The 15413-nt window shown below is 41.5% G+C and overlaps 1 protein-coding gene across 1 annotated transcript; it reads left to right on the top strand.

The window, feature by feature from the left end:
• The first annotated feature begins 2558 nt into the window (after nt 1–2558).
• LOC136686380 (trichohyalin-like) lies at nt 2559–9868 on the top strand. The gene is made up of 6 exons (XM_066660115.1): nt 2559–2726; nt 5104–5138; nt 6051–6111; nt 6896–7576; nt 7915–7983; nt 8087–9868. Exons 3-6 carry the CDS (start codon nt 6087–6089, stop codon nt 9382–9384), a joined length of 2073 nt encoding a protein of 690 aa, XP_066516212.1. The 5' UTR covers nt 2559–2726; nt 5104–5138; nt 6051–6086; the 3' UTR covers nt 9385–9868.
• Nucleotides 9869–15413: the final 5545 nt, after the last annotated feature.

Here is a 15413-nt window from a genome sequence, read left to right as displayed (position 1 = left end):
TATGTCGTTATTTTTGTGCCACCATTCTGCACGCGCGCGTGAATATTTTGAGCAAGCAAGGAGGTTTCTTGAACGCACACTACAACCTACACATCTTGATCTCCTGTCCTGCGCGATGTCTCTGACCCGCGCGCTCGCTTCACACTTACAGCCATTACAATGTGCCTCAGTTTCAGCCAATCAGAAACGTCAAATGACAAAGGTAATTACTGATTGGATGGCTTGACCGCCAAATGGGAAGGACATACAGGCCGGAGACCAGTAAATACTTTCTGAAGGAAGCTTAATACTGCAGTTCAAAAACTGTTCATGTAGAGAGAGGAAGGCAGGTTTAAATCAACCCACCTGAGCAACCCTCCTGAGTTTTACACACACACACACACACAAAACTGAGGTCAGAGGTCAGAGACATCGCACGCACAAACTTCTTGCTCGCTCAAAAATATCCGGGCGCATGCAGAAACCTTCTTGCTCGCTCGAAATATCCGCGCGCGTGTGAAGAATTGTGGCACAAAAATAACGGGTGAGTCAGCGCAGAGCAGGCACCCCCCCCCACCAGCTCCTGTCTTTCGCTTTGGCACCAGCACGTGGTGAAGACTAGCGGTATCGGTATCAATATCGGCGTTACTGGCCCGGTTTTTTACTTGGTATCGGATCGATACCAAAACTCCCACCCATCTCTACTCTGTGGACGCCTCGCCTCCTCCCTCACTTCACGCCGCATTGCCATTTGAGTCTGTGAATTACTCTGGGGACTTCAGTTCCCATGGTTCAGCGGATAGTCACATGACTCCATCAACCAATGGGAACTCTTTGCTGCGCTCCAGGTCACTTGAGTTTTGAGTCACAGCTCGTCCACAAGAGGGCACCCTCAGATTTAATTTGACACCTCATTCAATGTAATGGGACATTGTGTGAGAATATGACACTTCGGGGATTTGTGACCGCGATTTTTACAAAAAGGACACAGTTACACACCTAGGGAGTCCATTATCGCTGGTCAGAATCTAATATTGCCCAATTTCTCATGTCCATAACACACTCCATGCAGTGTATGTTTGTAATTAATATTCAATATGCTTCCCTTTACTGTTTTATGAGAAAATGGTGGCCCACCGATGGAAGATTGTTTGCTGGATTCTCCTGCGGCCCAGACCAGACCAGCTGCTCACCTTAATATTATTATTATTATAATTATGTAGCATAATGACACGTCATTGGTGATCATTTAAAATTCAATCTATAGTTTGATCAGAGGAGGATGGGTCCCCTTTGTGAGTCTTGGTTCCTCCCAAGGTTTCTTCCTCCAGCCTCGAGGGAGTTTTTCCTTGCCACTGTCGCCTTCGGCTTGCTCGCATTGGGCTTTGATTTAAATGTTCTGTTCTGAAACTGTGAAGCTGCTTTGTGACAACGTCAGTTGTAAAAGGTGCTATACAAATAAATTTGATTTGATTTGATTTACATAAATTACACTCCTCCAATGGAAAAAGGACAGCTCCAGCTTTCATATGTCACCTTCATCTTGTATCTGTTTATTAAAAGTATTGTACCTTTATTTCGTAGGCTACGCTTTGCTGCAGACAATAGAGAATGAAGAAAATAGCTATAAACTTGACATGTCTGTTTTTCCGGCCATGTGCTCGCTCTCAGCACATGGCTCTGTTTGTTGTTTCCCTATAGTCCCGCCTTTGTTCCGCCTCCTCCACTGTGTCTCATCTGTTACCCTGCCCCCTCGTTACCTGTCCAGGTGTATCTTGTCTGTGTCTTGTATTTAAGTTTCCTTGTGTCTCTCCTGTTGGTCGGACATTTCACCTTTGTTGTGTTTCGTGTCGAGTTGTTTTATAAGTAGTATCGCTCCCGTCAGTTTGTCTGTTCCTCGCTTCGTTTCATGTCATTGTTTTGTTTTCCTGTTGTCATTTAGTCTCGAGTCTGTCTGTTTCTGCTTTCCCTCATTTTGGTTTTTGCCCCAGTCCCAGTCTCTGTTTCGTTATTCTATTTTGTAAATAAAGTTTCTGTGTTTTATCGCGTGCGTCCGCCTCCGTCAGTCCCTGGAGCTGTGTGACTGCGACACTACCTACTGCGCCCCCATGCCGCCCCTAAATTAATCAGATCATTACAAATAAGCAGCTTTACAGTGGCACTGACAGGTGTAATCCTCTACACAGCGCGCTTATTTTTCATGGTTTTATTCATTTTTAAACATTCATTCCTAAAAAACAATGACAATAGCAGGTCGATTGGATTTTACTGAATAATTTGCTTGAGACTGAGATGTGATTAAAGCCGCGGCTATGTGCCACACAACAGGAGCCCACTGTCCCACCTCCAGCTGAATGCTCAGTTAAAAACGAGTCCCGTCGGATTCAAAATACTGCCTTTATTCACTCTCTCCTCGACCTGAACTATGAATGTTTTAGTCTATTAACACATGGCTGTAACGTGTAAATAAGGAATGGACAGGAGATCAAACGTGTGTCCTAACGCAGAGCCTGTGTCATGTCTAAACTGAGGGAACGGATTAAGTCTCTAAATAATATTTTTACACCATGAGACTTTAGGGGCTCCGTAGAAATGTATTTTTATGAAGAGATTATTTCATTTTGAAAACAGTCATCATCACTTTCCACTGATTTAAATGTAATTATTAAGTTATGAAAATATTAAAGGAATATTCACGTTCTATTATTTCCTTCAGCTGCGGGAGTCGTCTGACAGAGAGTCCAGAGGTGAGTGTAACTGAGTGGAAGAGAAATGTCTACTCTGATGCTGCTGTGTTGATTCTTTATGAAGAAGCTGTTTGTTGTAGAGACTGAATGTATTGAGCTGTGCTTTGTGTCAGAGCAGTGTTCAGCTCAACATCATCAGCAGAGAGTTTCCTCACACACTTCTGCACTGTGTGTAGCTCACAGCAGCCTGGAGAGACTGAGAGGGCGTTTATACAATCACACACACACACACACACACACACACACACACACACACACACACAGATAACTGGTCTCTAAACTGATACTGAGAGAGGTTCAGAACATTTTAGACTGATCACCTTTAATAGAATCAGAACCACTGATGGTACGTGAAGCAGTAAGAGGTGGTACGCCATTGACCTCGAAATATTTACAGTGACACATTCTATGAGCCCCTATTTATAAGCCTTTAAAAGTGCGGTTATAACTCTTTATAACATGGTAATAATGCTGTGTAAGCATACATATAAACTCCAGTAATGACTCGTGGCTCTTATAATGAGCTATTATTGTTTATTTTGTAAGTTATAAACATATATTAACACAAGTCTCACTCTTCATTTTAAAACCCTTTAAATGGATAATGACTCGTGCAGAATTATAAACCACCTACAAAATGTGTGAACAATTATAAATACATTATAAATGTTTAAAATGCCATCACTGAGTGCTTCAAGTAAAGTGACTGACAGTTTATATTATTATTTATTATTTAAAACATGAGGAATAGCTAAGTAAACAATGATGGAATTTTAAACATTTATAATGCATTTAAAACCATTCATTTTTATTATAGGTGCTATATAATTATGCACAGGTCATTACCCATTTGAAAGACAGTGTAATGAATATTGACACTTGTGTTATATGTTTATAACTTGCAAAATAATAAATAATAGCTCATTGTAAGAGTGTTTTTCATGTTTTATAGGAGCTTATTATTTAATCTTGAACACATAATTTTTAGTTATAAATAGTTACAACTGCACTTATAAAGGCTTATAAATGTAGGCTTTATAGAAAATGTTACCAAATTTACTTATTACTTAATAATTTATTAAAAAGTGAATACCTAAATTATTCAAGTGTAAATTTAATAATTTTTTGGTGTTAAAAATAATAAACACGGGCTGCACATACACCATAGTTTATTACGTCTATAAGGGAAGAGGGTGGGGAAGATAGCGTTCTCCTGCTTTTTCCAGGTAGGGGCCGTGATCCTCAGTGTTTTGCTAAATCCATGTACAGAAAGCTTACTGTTTCAGCTGCTTACTTTCTGAACATAAGCTAGAGACAGATGTGAGCAGTTTGGACTTTATTTACAAAATGGCCAAAGTGGAAATGAGAAAACAAGCCGAGACCGAGCACGAGAACACACTGAGAAATACTCCAGAGTCCAGCAGTGCAACATCCAGAGACAAAAAGAGAGAAACAATGCGAGTGTTCTGTACGTGCTGAAGGTAAACTGTGGCCATTCTTCGTGTCATTAGAGTCTTAACACAGTTTAACACAAGCGCCGAGAGCCATTGTGAGACCTGCTCAGAGCTCTGTGCTGTTTTCACCTAAAGTGCATAATTGATAAATATTAAACTGAACTCTCTCTCGTTTCTCCTTTGCTTTTCTTTCAAAATGTTTAATACCTTTTCCCAAAGATGTTGTGTGTTCTCATAAATGTTTAATTGTGTTTAAAACGTTCAGTTTAGACCTATGTATGTGTTTTCTCTCTGTAATTTTTACTCTGGAGCGGAGGAACAACCAAGGACACACGTATTGCTGTGATAAGACTCATAGGTGGTACTTGGAGGTGGTGGTTTGATAATGAGTGGTACTTGGTGTAAAAAGTTTGAGAAGCACTGTCCTAACGTGTTTAACAGCAGAGACGTGTTTATGTCAGTGTTTCTATTTAATACTGTTCCATGAAGGAAACACTGTTTAATAATGAAATAGAAGCGACTGATCGGCTGAAACATGGAGGGAATGTGTTTATTACAGAGTGAAGTGAAGAAATCAAACAGGATTCAGACGACCAGAAAGTCAGACTTACTGAGGAACCCATCAGGAGAAGTTCTCTAAAGCTCCAGAGCAGCACGTCTCAAACTACACACAAGATTTCACACTCTGAGCTCTTTAGTCTGGAGCTGAGGTTTTAGTGCTCTTTACTTTTATCTCAAACTAGAAACACTGCAGAAACAGAGCAGTATTATTATTATTTTAAATACTAAGAGAGTAACAGATGTTCAGTTACAGTTCCTTAGAGCTTCTACACGTCTTCATGTGATACAGAACTTACAGGTGAATCTGTTTGTGTTATTATGTACTTTCTGTATTTAAATCTTCTAATTTTGTCTCTGATCAGAGCCCCCTCCACCTCCTAAAGTCATCATTTCTCAGGTGAGCACATTATCTTCTAATATCTAATAATAATCAGAGTTAATATTATCTGTAGACATAAACAGTGTATAAAGTGGTGCAGAGCATGTTGTTGTTCAGAGTCTTTAGATGAATGTACTTTGTTTGTTGGAGGTTCATTTCTCCTTTAAATAATTCTTTTCACTTTTTAATTTTTCTTTTCACTTCAAAATACTTTGTTACTTTGACCACAGCACAGTGTCTGTATTAAACACTGTGTTTAGATTTTATTGGCTCAGTTTGACTCTGTTGGATCAGATCGTGTTCAAATCCTGTCTGTGCCTCTCCTTTCCTGTTGCTTTAAAGGAATACAATGTAAGAATTGGCTTTTTTGTCTCCTGAGCTAATCTGGCTAAAGTTAGCAGCTGTAAACCTTGGCTCACTGCTCAGTGACTCTCAAAAACTGACATTTTCATAAACAAAACTATCAGTAGCACCACAACAAATACTTACTGCTCCAACTTGTGCCCTCAGGTATGTTTCAGCTCACTCTACTGCGTAAATTCAGTCCAGTATTAACTCTTGTACCGCTGCTCATCCTCTCTCTCTCTATCTCTCTCTCTCTCTCTCTCTCTGTGTGATGTCACTACTGTGAATACTGAGCTAGTTTTTCTTGTAGAGAGGTAAACACTCGTGAGATTTGTGCTGTAAAGTGTTACACGTTTCTTGCGAGAGCCCCCCCGCCCCGTGATTCAGAAGTTGCTTAGTGCAGTAAACCAGCAGAGGACCCGGCGTAGCCACAACAGAGGCTCTATTCTCTGTTAGTGATCTCAGCTCTCAGTGATTCAGACCCACACTTCAACAGTGATTTAAACAGAGACTCAGTTATTGTTCATATCACATCAATATTAACTTCATACAGGAACCTTCACACTGTTTTATTCACTTCTACAGAGTGACAGAGAATGGACAGAAGAGGAGAGAAAGAAAATGGAGGAATCTGCTCTGAGGACGGGTGAGTAATGAAAAGATACAAAATAAAAGTCACAGATAGTTCTGCCGTTTATTCTCTGTTTAGTAACAGAAGAGTGTTTATATCATTTTTACACTCTTCTCAAATCACATTTTATTTTCTAAGTGTAAATTACAGGGAGGGCGGCACGGTGGTGCAGCAGGTAGTGTCGCAGTCACACAGCTCCAGGGGCCTGGAGGTTGTGGGTTCGATTCCCGCTCCGGGTGACTGTCTGTGAGGAGTTGGTGTGTTCTCCCCGTGTCCGCGTGGTTTTCCTCCGGGTGCTCCGGATTCCTCCCACAGTCCAAAAACACACGTTGCAGGTGGATTGGCGACTCAAAAGTGTCCGTAGGTGTGAGTGTGTGAGTGAATGTGTGTGTGTGTCTGTGTTGCCCTGTGAAGGACTGGTGCCCCCTCCAGGGTGTATTCCCGCCTTGCGCCCAATGATTCCAGGTAGGCTCTGGACCCACCGCGACCCTGAACTGGATACAGTTTATTATTATTAGCGGTTACAGATAATGAATGAATGAATGAATGAAATTACAGGGAAGTTAGAATCTGCAGATTTAGATGCACACTGTATTTTCTTAATTGAACATATTGAATGGAGCATGGAATATAAAATATGGCATAATTTTCACATTATTATTATTGTGGTGTCTTAAATGTAATAAACAAACTGTCATTATTCCTATTTACAAATGTGTATAAATTTATGTGAAATGAGGACAATGTCCAGTTTGATCCTGAGTGTTTTTTAACGTGTTTCTCAATGTCATTGTTAAAGACAAAGAGAGACTTTTAATGGAGAGAAATGAAGAACTGAGAGAAAAATATAAACAAATTCATGAGAAAGAGAGACAGCTTCAGGAGAAAGACAGACTTCTCACGGAGGTCAGAGATGAACTGAGACAAACCAGAAGTGAATTAGAGCAGAATCATAGAATACAAATGGAAGAGATGGAGAAAAGACTTCAGGAGAAAGACACAGTTCTAAAAGAACATTTAGAGACGATTGATAAAAGAGACGCATTATTAAAGGACACAAATGAAAGACTTGAAGGTGTTAGTGAACAGTTTAAGAAGAAAGACACAGAGCTGGAGAATGTGAGGAAACTGCTGAGAGAGAAAGAGTCTCTACTGGAGGACACAGTGAAAGAGGTGGACAGCTGTAAAAATCAACTGGAGACACAGAGAAAGGAGCTGCAGGAAAAGAGCAGCACACTCCAGAAGATGAAGATCCAACTGGAAGAACAGAAAACTGAAGTGAGTGAAAAAGACAGACAGCTTGAAGAGAAGTGGAGGATTGTAAGTGAGATACACACACATCTAATGGAGAGAGAGGAGCAGGTTAAAGAGAAAGAGAGACTTCTAGAGGAGAGAAACAAGCAGCTGCAGGAAAGAACACATCCTCCATCATCAGTTCCAGTCAGGAGGAGAAACAGCAAGGAGTGGAGACCTCCAGAGTGTAAGTAACTGACCAGGTCACTTCAAATACTTCCTGCAATAAGTACATTTTCAAATTATTTTTATTACTGTGAATGTTTTATGGCACACTCTCTGTTATTAATGTAATGGAGGATTTGATTTATGATTAAAACAATATTATAACATATGTACCATATTTAATATTTTATATTATTTTTGCTCTCTTTATATTTATTTGCTAAGTTCAATGTTTTGCTCTGACCACAGTTTAGTAAATAAACAGTAGTTGTGTGTAAATAGACACTCATTTCTTCAGCATTAACTGTCCACAAACTGTCTGTAAGAACATGTGTTTATTGTGGTTCTGTGGTTCCTCAGTCAGAGAAGAGACTCCAGACCCAGCTCCACTCAGGAGGAGAAACAGTAAAGAAGACCTTCCTCCAAGCAGTAAATAATCATACATTCATATAGTTTCTGAAATATTTCTCTAGACAGACCATTCTCTCACGCTCAGTAATAAATAAACCCCTTCATTCTTGTTGATCTGCAGTGAGTGGAGAGTCTCCTCCAGAGTCTGGTGGTGTATCAGAGCTGAGGCTGGTTCTGCTGGGGAGGACTGGAAGTGGGAAGAATGCAACAGGAAACAGGCTCCTGGGCCGAGAGGAGAGGAGCAGGGCTGGAGCATCTACAGTGAGGCAGCAGAGTGAGAGCAGACAGGGCCAGGTGGCTGAGAGGCAGGTGACTGTGGTGGACACTCCTGACTATTTCAGTCCTGGACTTTCTCTGGACGAGCTGAGACAGGACGTGGGACTCTGTGTCCGTCTGTCAGCCCCAGGACCACACGCCTTCCTCCTAGTCATACCAGTGAAGCAGACCTCAGGAGAGGAGAGAGACATGCTGCAGAAAATGGAGGAGATGTTTGGAGAGAGATGCTGGAGGAACACCATGATCCTCTTCACCGTCACTGATGAAGACCAAGAGAAGAGGATTGAAGAGTTTGTCCAGTCAGGAAACCAGGAGGTCCAGAGCCTTGTGGAGAAATGTGGGAACAGGTTTCACTGTCTCAACATTAAGGAGAGTGGAGAGGGGTCTCAGGTCTCAGAGCTGCTGGAGAAGATCGAGAAGATGGTGGAAGGAAACAGAGAAGAGTTCTACAGCAGTGAGATCTACCTGGAGACCGAAGCTCAGATCAGAGCAATGGAGACAAAGATCATGAAAGAAATGGAAGAAAAGAAGGTAAAGGAAGAGAAAGAAATTAAAGAAAAACATGAAAAGGAGCTGCAGAACTCTCTGAGAAGGATAGAGGGAGCAGTACATGAGCATGAAGGAGAGATAAAACAACTTAACGACCGAACAACTGACCTAGAGAGAAGAATGAAAGAAGAGAGGAATGAAGAGAAAAGGAGAGGACTGGAACAAGAGCTGGAGAGAGAATTAGAGAGAAGGACAGAAATGGAAGAAAAGGTGAAGAGACTGAAAGAGAAGAGAGAGAGGGACAGGTGTGAGATGGAGGAGAGACACAGACGGGAGATGGAGGAGATCATGGAGACGTATGAAGGAGAAGCCAGAGCTGAAGCAGAGAGAAACTTAATGAAGATCCTGCTGCCTGAACTCCAGAGGGACATTTTAGCTTCAAAGTCCAAGATGCAGGAGGAGTTCAGCAGACAGATGGAGGAGAAGAACATGGAGCTGGAGAAACTAAGAGAGAATTATTTACAGCTCAGGAAGACTCACTCACTTCTGCAGGAGGTCTCTGAGAGAACTGTGAGAAGGAGCTCAGAGTCAGAGGGAGCTGCTCCAGCTGCAGAAGGGGGAATCTTTCAGAGGTTGATGGACCTGTTTGAATGAAGAACAGAGAGTGTGAAGGAAATGAGTTTCTTGGTCAGTTGTGAATGTTACACAGAGAGTGGTGAAGGAGGAGTCTGTGAACTGTGTAGAGGAGCTCTGAAGGAGCATTAGGTAAAAACAGCACAGGACGTTGTATTGCAGATGTACACTGTGTAAAATGTGGTAATAATCACCACTTAATGAGTGACTTCAGCAGCTTTAATGCACCAGACTGTGGACACAGGTGATGAAGTGTGCACACAATTGTATAATCTCTACAGAAAAGCCTGAAACAACAGGGGACACTCTGGAGCAGCTACACATGAGCGTTTTTTACCATGCTCAGTGCCAGGTGTCAGGATGAGTAAATCTTGTAAACTTGTAAATCTGTGTACATTTTATTACAGAAAGAGCGGTGTGTTCTCTGCCTTAAAAACTGTGTGAGTTTATTATGAAATTAAATATTGTTTCAAATGTTTAAATTCTTTGTTCAGACCCAGGAACCAGCAACTATTTTTGTTATTGTTTCTGTAAAATTAATAATAAAAATAATAATACATTATATTTATGCAGCGCTTTTCAAGTACTCAGACGTTTACACTTTTCAGAAGAAACACAGAAAAGAGAGACACGAGGACAGAAAACATCGTTATAGAATCACAATGGAGAGAAGATAATCACAGACTAACATTAATGGGAACTGAAGGCAAGAGAGAAGTAGGTTTTAAGTCTGGATTTAAATGTGGAGTTGGCCTCGTGAACTTGTGAGGGAAGAGAGTCCCAGAGACGAGGAGCCAGCCTTGAGAAACACGATCACCATACCCCTGCAATCTGGACGGTGGAATGTGGAGTAATCCAGCAGAGGAGGACCTTAGAGTACGACTAGGTTTGTATGGGGTCAGGAGATCAGACAGATGAGAAGAAGCAGTGTTGTGTAAAGCTTTGTAGGTGAGCACAAGGATTCTGAGTTGAATGCGGTACATTATGGGAAGCCAGTGGAGATGGGTGTGATGTGCTGATGTGAGCGAGTGCCTGAGGAGGCGAGCTGCAGAGTTATTAACCCTCTTTTCAAATGAAACCTTCTAAAGGAGAATTAGATCGAGAAGGTCCCCTTTCTGAGAAAAGACTCTTCTGAACAGCATCAGTTGTTTACGTGTTCCTTTTCTGATTTCCAATAAAATATTATTTATTTTTAATGAATCATATTCAATTTAATATTAATTTATAACAGTTATAATAATAGTAATTAATGAAAAACATTGGCAACAGTTACATCAACCACACCTTCACACAGAAATCTTTATGCTCCATGAGTGGATTTATTTGAACTAAATGTATTTACTGTTAAACACGTGAGTACATGGCCATTTTACACATTACACCTTTTTCTGCAGAACTGCTGCCTAAGAACATTTTTTTCTTCTGTTTTAGTCCCTCTCTCTTCTCTGTGAATTTTCTGAAAAGAAATATTCTCTTAATCTTCCCTCTTGCCCCTCAATCTCCTTTTCTTCCTCCTATACACACTTAAAAATGATGGTTCTGCAGGGGTTCTTTATTAAAGGAAATGGTTCTACACAGAACCCTGAACACTTGAAGAATATTCTGCATTATTAAAGGGTGGCGTCATGAAAGGGTTCTTCAGACTGAGGGAGAATGAGCTATAAATGGTTCTATATAGTACCTTTTAAATAAATGGTTCTGTATGGAACCATAACCTGTTCTTGTTGTTAAAAGCTTGACATCGTAACAACAGAAGAACCATTTTTGGTGCCATATATAAAACCATTTATAGCACATTCTCCATCAATATGAAGAACACCTTCATGATGCAAAGAAGCCTTTAATCATGTAAAGGGTTCTCCATGTGTTCAGGGTTCTAGATCTAGATTGTCTTTAATAAAGTACACTTGTAGAGCCGTCATGTTTAAGAGTGTATCCTTCCGCCTGTTTCCTGAAATATTCCTTGTTAGACTGCGCTGGACTGGTGACAGACTGATGACAAAGCTGTGCCTGTGCTTTCCCTCATGCACGGGAATAAGACTCGACTGATCGACCCAGCTGTACTCATACAGGATTTCACATGTGAACAAATACATCTAAAATGCAACACTAAGCTCCACTCTCCCGACTCTTCCCGCTGAATTTTCTAACATTATTTTAAGCTCAGTGTGGTGTAATAATCTTTTATTCCTCTCAGAATTATTTTACCTGTTTACAATCCTCTTCAGCACTGTACTTAACACTACACCTGCAGCTTTTTTGTTTGTTTGTAAAAGACATAGCGACTAAAAAAACTGCATCTTTAGTATGATTTGGGAATTATTATTATTATTATTATTATTATTAGTAGTAGTAGTAGTAGTAGTTGTAGTAGTAGTAGGCACCACAGAAGAAACCCCTCTATTTCACTGAAATGCTGCTGCCCTCTTGTGGTCAGAAACCAGCCTTTTAATATTCAAATATCTCTAGATGAAAAGTACCAGACTCTGACCTCTGTTCCACACTCTGAGCGGATTGTGGGCAAAATTTTACACCTTGTTTTTATCTTTGGTGCTGGTTACAACAGAACGGACACAGTGCAGTTACTGAACTTCATCAGTGGCCAAGCAAAGCTGACAATATATAACTGGAGGAGGAACAATGTGGAGGACAGACCTGGGCAGGAGGCTTTCCCTCTGTTTCTTGTTTGGTGAAATCTAGACTGAATGTGTTCTTTGTGGTGCTCCTGTGCACCTTTAGAATAATTCTACAGAATTCTCCATGCAGGATCTCAATCGGATGTTTGTCCTATTTGCCACACTCCTGATAATTAAGCGGACCCCACACTTCACTGCCATAAAGGGCAATAGGGTCAATTACTGCTTTAGACATTTTTAGTCGAGTTTGTTGTTTTATGGCGTAGAAACGCTTTGCTTTTCCTTTAAAAGTCATTCACCGCCAAGTTAGAATTTCCAGTTACAGTGATTTTAATACCTAAATAACTGTAATTATTTAAATGTTCAGTATTGTGTTTGTTATGGCAAATTTAAAATTAATCTACATATAACCAGGAAGGAAGATCGAAAGATCAATGCTCAAAGAATTCTTTGGGGAGAACAGAGGAATAAGACACACAGTCAAAGTTTCTCTCTTATCTCTCACGTTTATTGAACAAAATCAAGTCATATATAGGACCTCAGTCACGTACACCATCAACATGTCTCATTCCTTTAACCCAAACATTCCCCTATTGGTGTACACAAATCTTCAATGTCCAGATCCCCCTGAAGCACAAAATTTTATTATTCTTCACAAAATAAATTAGAGTATGAACCACTGAATTAGGGCGGAGAACAATCACACCAGCAGTGACCAGCGAATTGAACACTGATGTGATGCCCTCATTAGTGATGCGCTTGAGCGGCTTTTTCGGTTGATAGTCCCTTTTAGGATTAACTACTACAGGTTGGGCGCATATCATCCCCAACTTTATTTGCACTTTGCATATCAGCAGTCTTGGACTGCAGCCAGTTCCTCAGGAGGAACCGAAACCCATACACAGCTCACAGTTTGTGTGTGTGTTCATGTCAATTGAGAAAACAGAAACCACAGCTGTGTATTAGATGTAGAACATTTCAGAATTTTTCACCCTTTTGTTTTTTTTTTTTCACACCTCCTCCATGATCCCGCCAATCATTCAAGGAGGTGCACTTGCACTACCATGGACCCAGATCTCTCCACCCATCCTCAAGATGTTTAGACAGTGATATATGAGGCTCAGAATGCAAAAATATACTTCTCTTTTGAACAAACAGTTTAAGCAATTGCTTTTGTGAGGGTGAGAGGATGATCTGAGCCAAGGAGTGACAAATTTCCCACTAGAAATAAACAAGCTTTAGCTTTTCACTTAAAACCCATCAAATTCCTTTATGAAAATCTTAATCAGGCCCTTCATGCATGTGCACAGTGCGATGAAGGTCCTCTACTGACATGACATCGACCCAGTCTGTAAGGAGGTCAGTGGATTGCAGAAATTTAGACTTAACAGTGGTCATTAAATCTGCTGATAAAGCCAAGCTTTCCCAGCTTCCACTCATAATATAACAGCAAGCCACGTGCCTGCTTCACCATGACATACACCACTGTATCCTCCACACAGACCTCGATGCCCACATAGACTCAGTATATATTAAATACTCAAGTTACACATTAAATCCCTAAATCCCTACCCAGGAGATTAATTGGGCTAAACTTAGAAAACAAAAATGCATTTTTTTTTCTCTGTCTGCACGGAGCATCCTAAAGACTCCGTTACTACATCTGTAACTTTGGCCAGACACCCCTTATGCTGAGGTCTAATTGAAAAAACATGAAGCTCAAAAGTGGTTGCTCATGAATCTACTAAAAGCTACATTCTATCCTTGCTACTGTCATCTTTATTCTAAGCATGGCAACATAAGAATCAGTTTGTGTTAATAATAAAAATTGTTCACTAATCTATTCTGGTGTTCGTCCAGGCACTCCATCCCCGTCCAGCTCCTCCACCCCCAAGGCCTCCTCTCAGTCGGAAGGCTCCATTGCTTGGGGCCCTTGTCTCTGGTCTCCATGTCTGTTGGGACAGTCCTTTATGAAGTGATCAAGGCTTCCACAGACGAAACACCCTGCGCTTCTGCCAGCGCTGCCATGGCCTCTTCCGCGTCCTCGTCCCCTGCCTCGGCCTCCGCGCCGTCCCTCACCTTTGATCGTGGTCCGTTGCCTGCTTCCACAATGCCAGCTGTGCATCAACCAGTTTGCGCTCCTCCTTTTCTTTTTGTTTTTCTTTCTTGGCATTCAGGAGTTTTTCTGCATGTGCTGCATACTTTTCCACCTCTTTCAATCGGCCCACGTCCACATCTAAACAGTTGGTTTCAACACAGGTGCGTAGATCTGGGCATAACCCGCACACAAAGTGATATTTCAGCTGGACCACGCGGATTTGCCTGGTTGTTGTTTGCAATTTTTGGCGCGGATACCTCCCCTTGATGCGTTCACACAATGCATCAAATTTGGTGAGATACACCTGACCCAACTCTGTCTTGTTGTGTTGAATGTCCACTCCAGTCATGAGATCTCCTTGCACTCTTGTCCAGTCAACTCCTATCCGGACAGCCAGCGCTCTTCCCAGCTCGTGCAGGCTCGGACGGAAAGTCTCACAGAATTGTTTTAAGCGTTTGCAGAATTCCTCTCCCCCATCTGTGACATCGGGGAATCTCGTCTCCTTCGTCATTGTCCCTGGAGCGGAGTTTCATGCTTAGTGGCGCGACCTCCCTTTTCTTGGCTTTGGGCTTTACGCTTGCCTCTTTGATGCTCTCAAGCGTGTCTGGAGGGGGAGAGCCTGGGAACAGTGGCTCTGCTTCCTCCTCAGTCTCGTCCTACTTTGCCCTTATCTCTCGCGCTGCCTGGATGGGAGGTTCACTTGGCGTAGTCTGCAGCTGTTGTTGAGCGGTTGGTTGTGTCACGAAGGGTGGAGGGAGTGCAGGTGAATGCAGAGGAGAAGGTGGTGTTGAGGCCTGCGCTGGGCGATGTGGATTCACGTCCAGGTCCCAGTTGATCTTCGGATATAGGCCGTACTCAGGAGGGGGTGGAGGGGCCAGAACAGGCATGGAAGTACATGGAAGAACAGCACAAACATTTGCACAGTTGTTAGATATTGGTGAAACATTTGATTTAACATCCTCATTAACTTCTCTCTTTCTTGCATTTCTGTTCTTTTTCTGAAATCTTTTATCTGCTTCTCCCTTCCACATTTGTAGCGCCTGCTGGTCCACTCCAAACGGCTCTGGAAGTTTTTTACAACACCCCATAATTGTATTTTAAAAGAAAAACCAAGTTAATCGAATTATACCAACCCCAGGTTGATAAAACTCTTTTTTTTCTGTTTCTCTCATAGAAAATGCTTGTTTCTCCCATAGAAACAAACCTGCCGTCACCTGTATGTTCCTCTCTAGCGGACTCTTTCTAAAGGCACCTTACTCAATAGAATGTCCTGCCCTAGGAGCTCGTCAGCTCTGGAAACTTAAAATCATCAACAC

The sequence above is a fragment of the Hoplias malabaricus genome, chromosome 2, assembly GCF_029633855.1.
Source record: "Hoplias malabaricus isolate fHopMal1 chromosome 2, fHopMal1.hap1, whole genome shotgun sequence".
Classification (NCBI taxonomy): domain Eukaryota; kingdom Metazoa; phylum Chordata; class Actinopteri; order Characiformes; family Erythrinidae; genus Hoplias; species Hoplias malabaricus.
Note: the sequence above shows the minus strand (reverse complement) of the source record. Positions and strands in the feature narration are given on the sequence as shown.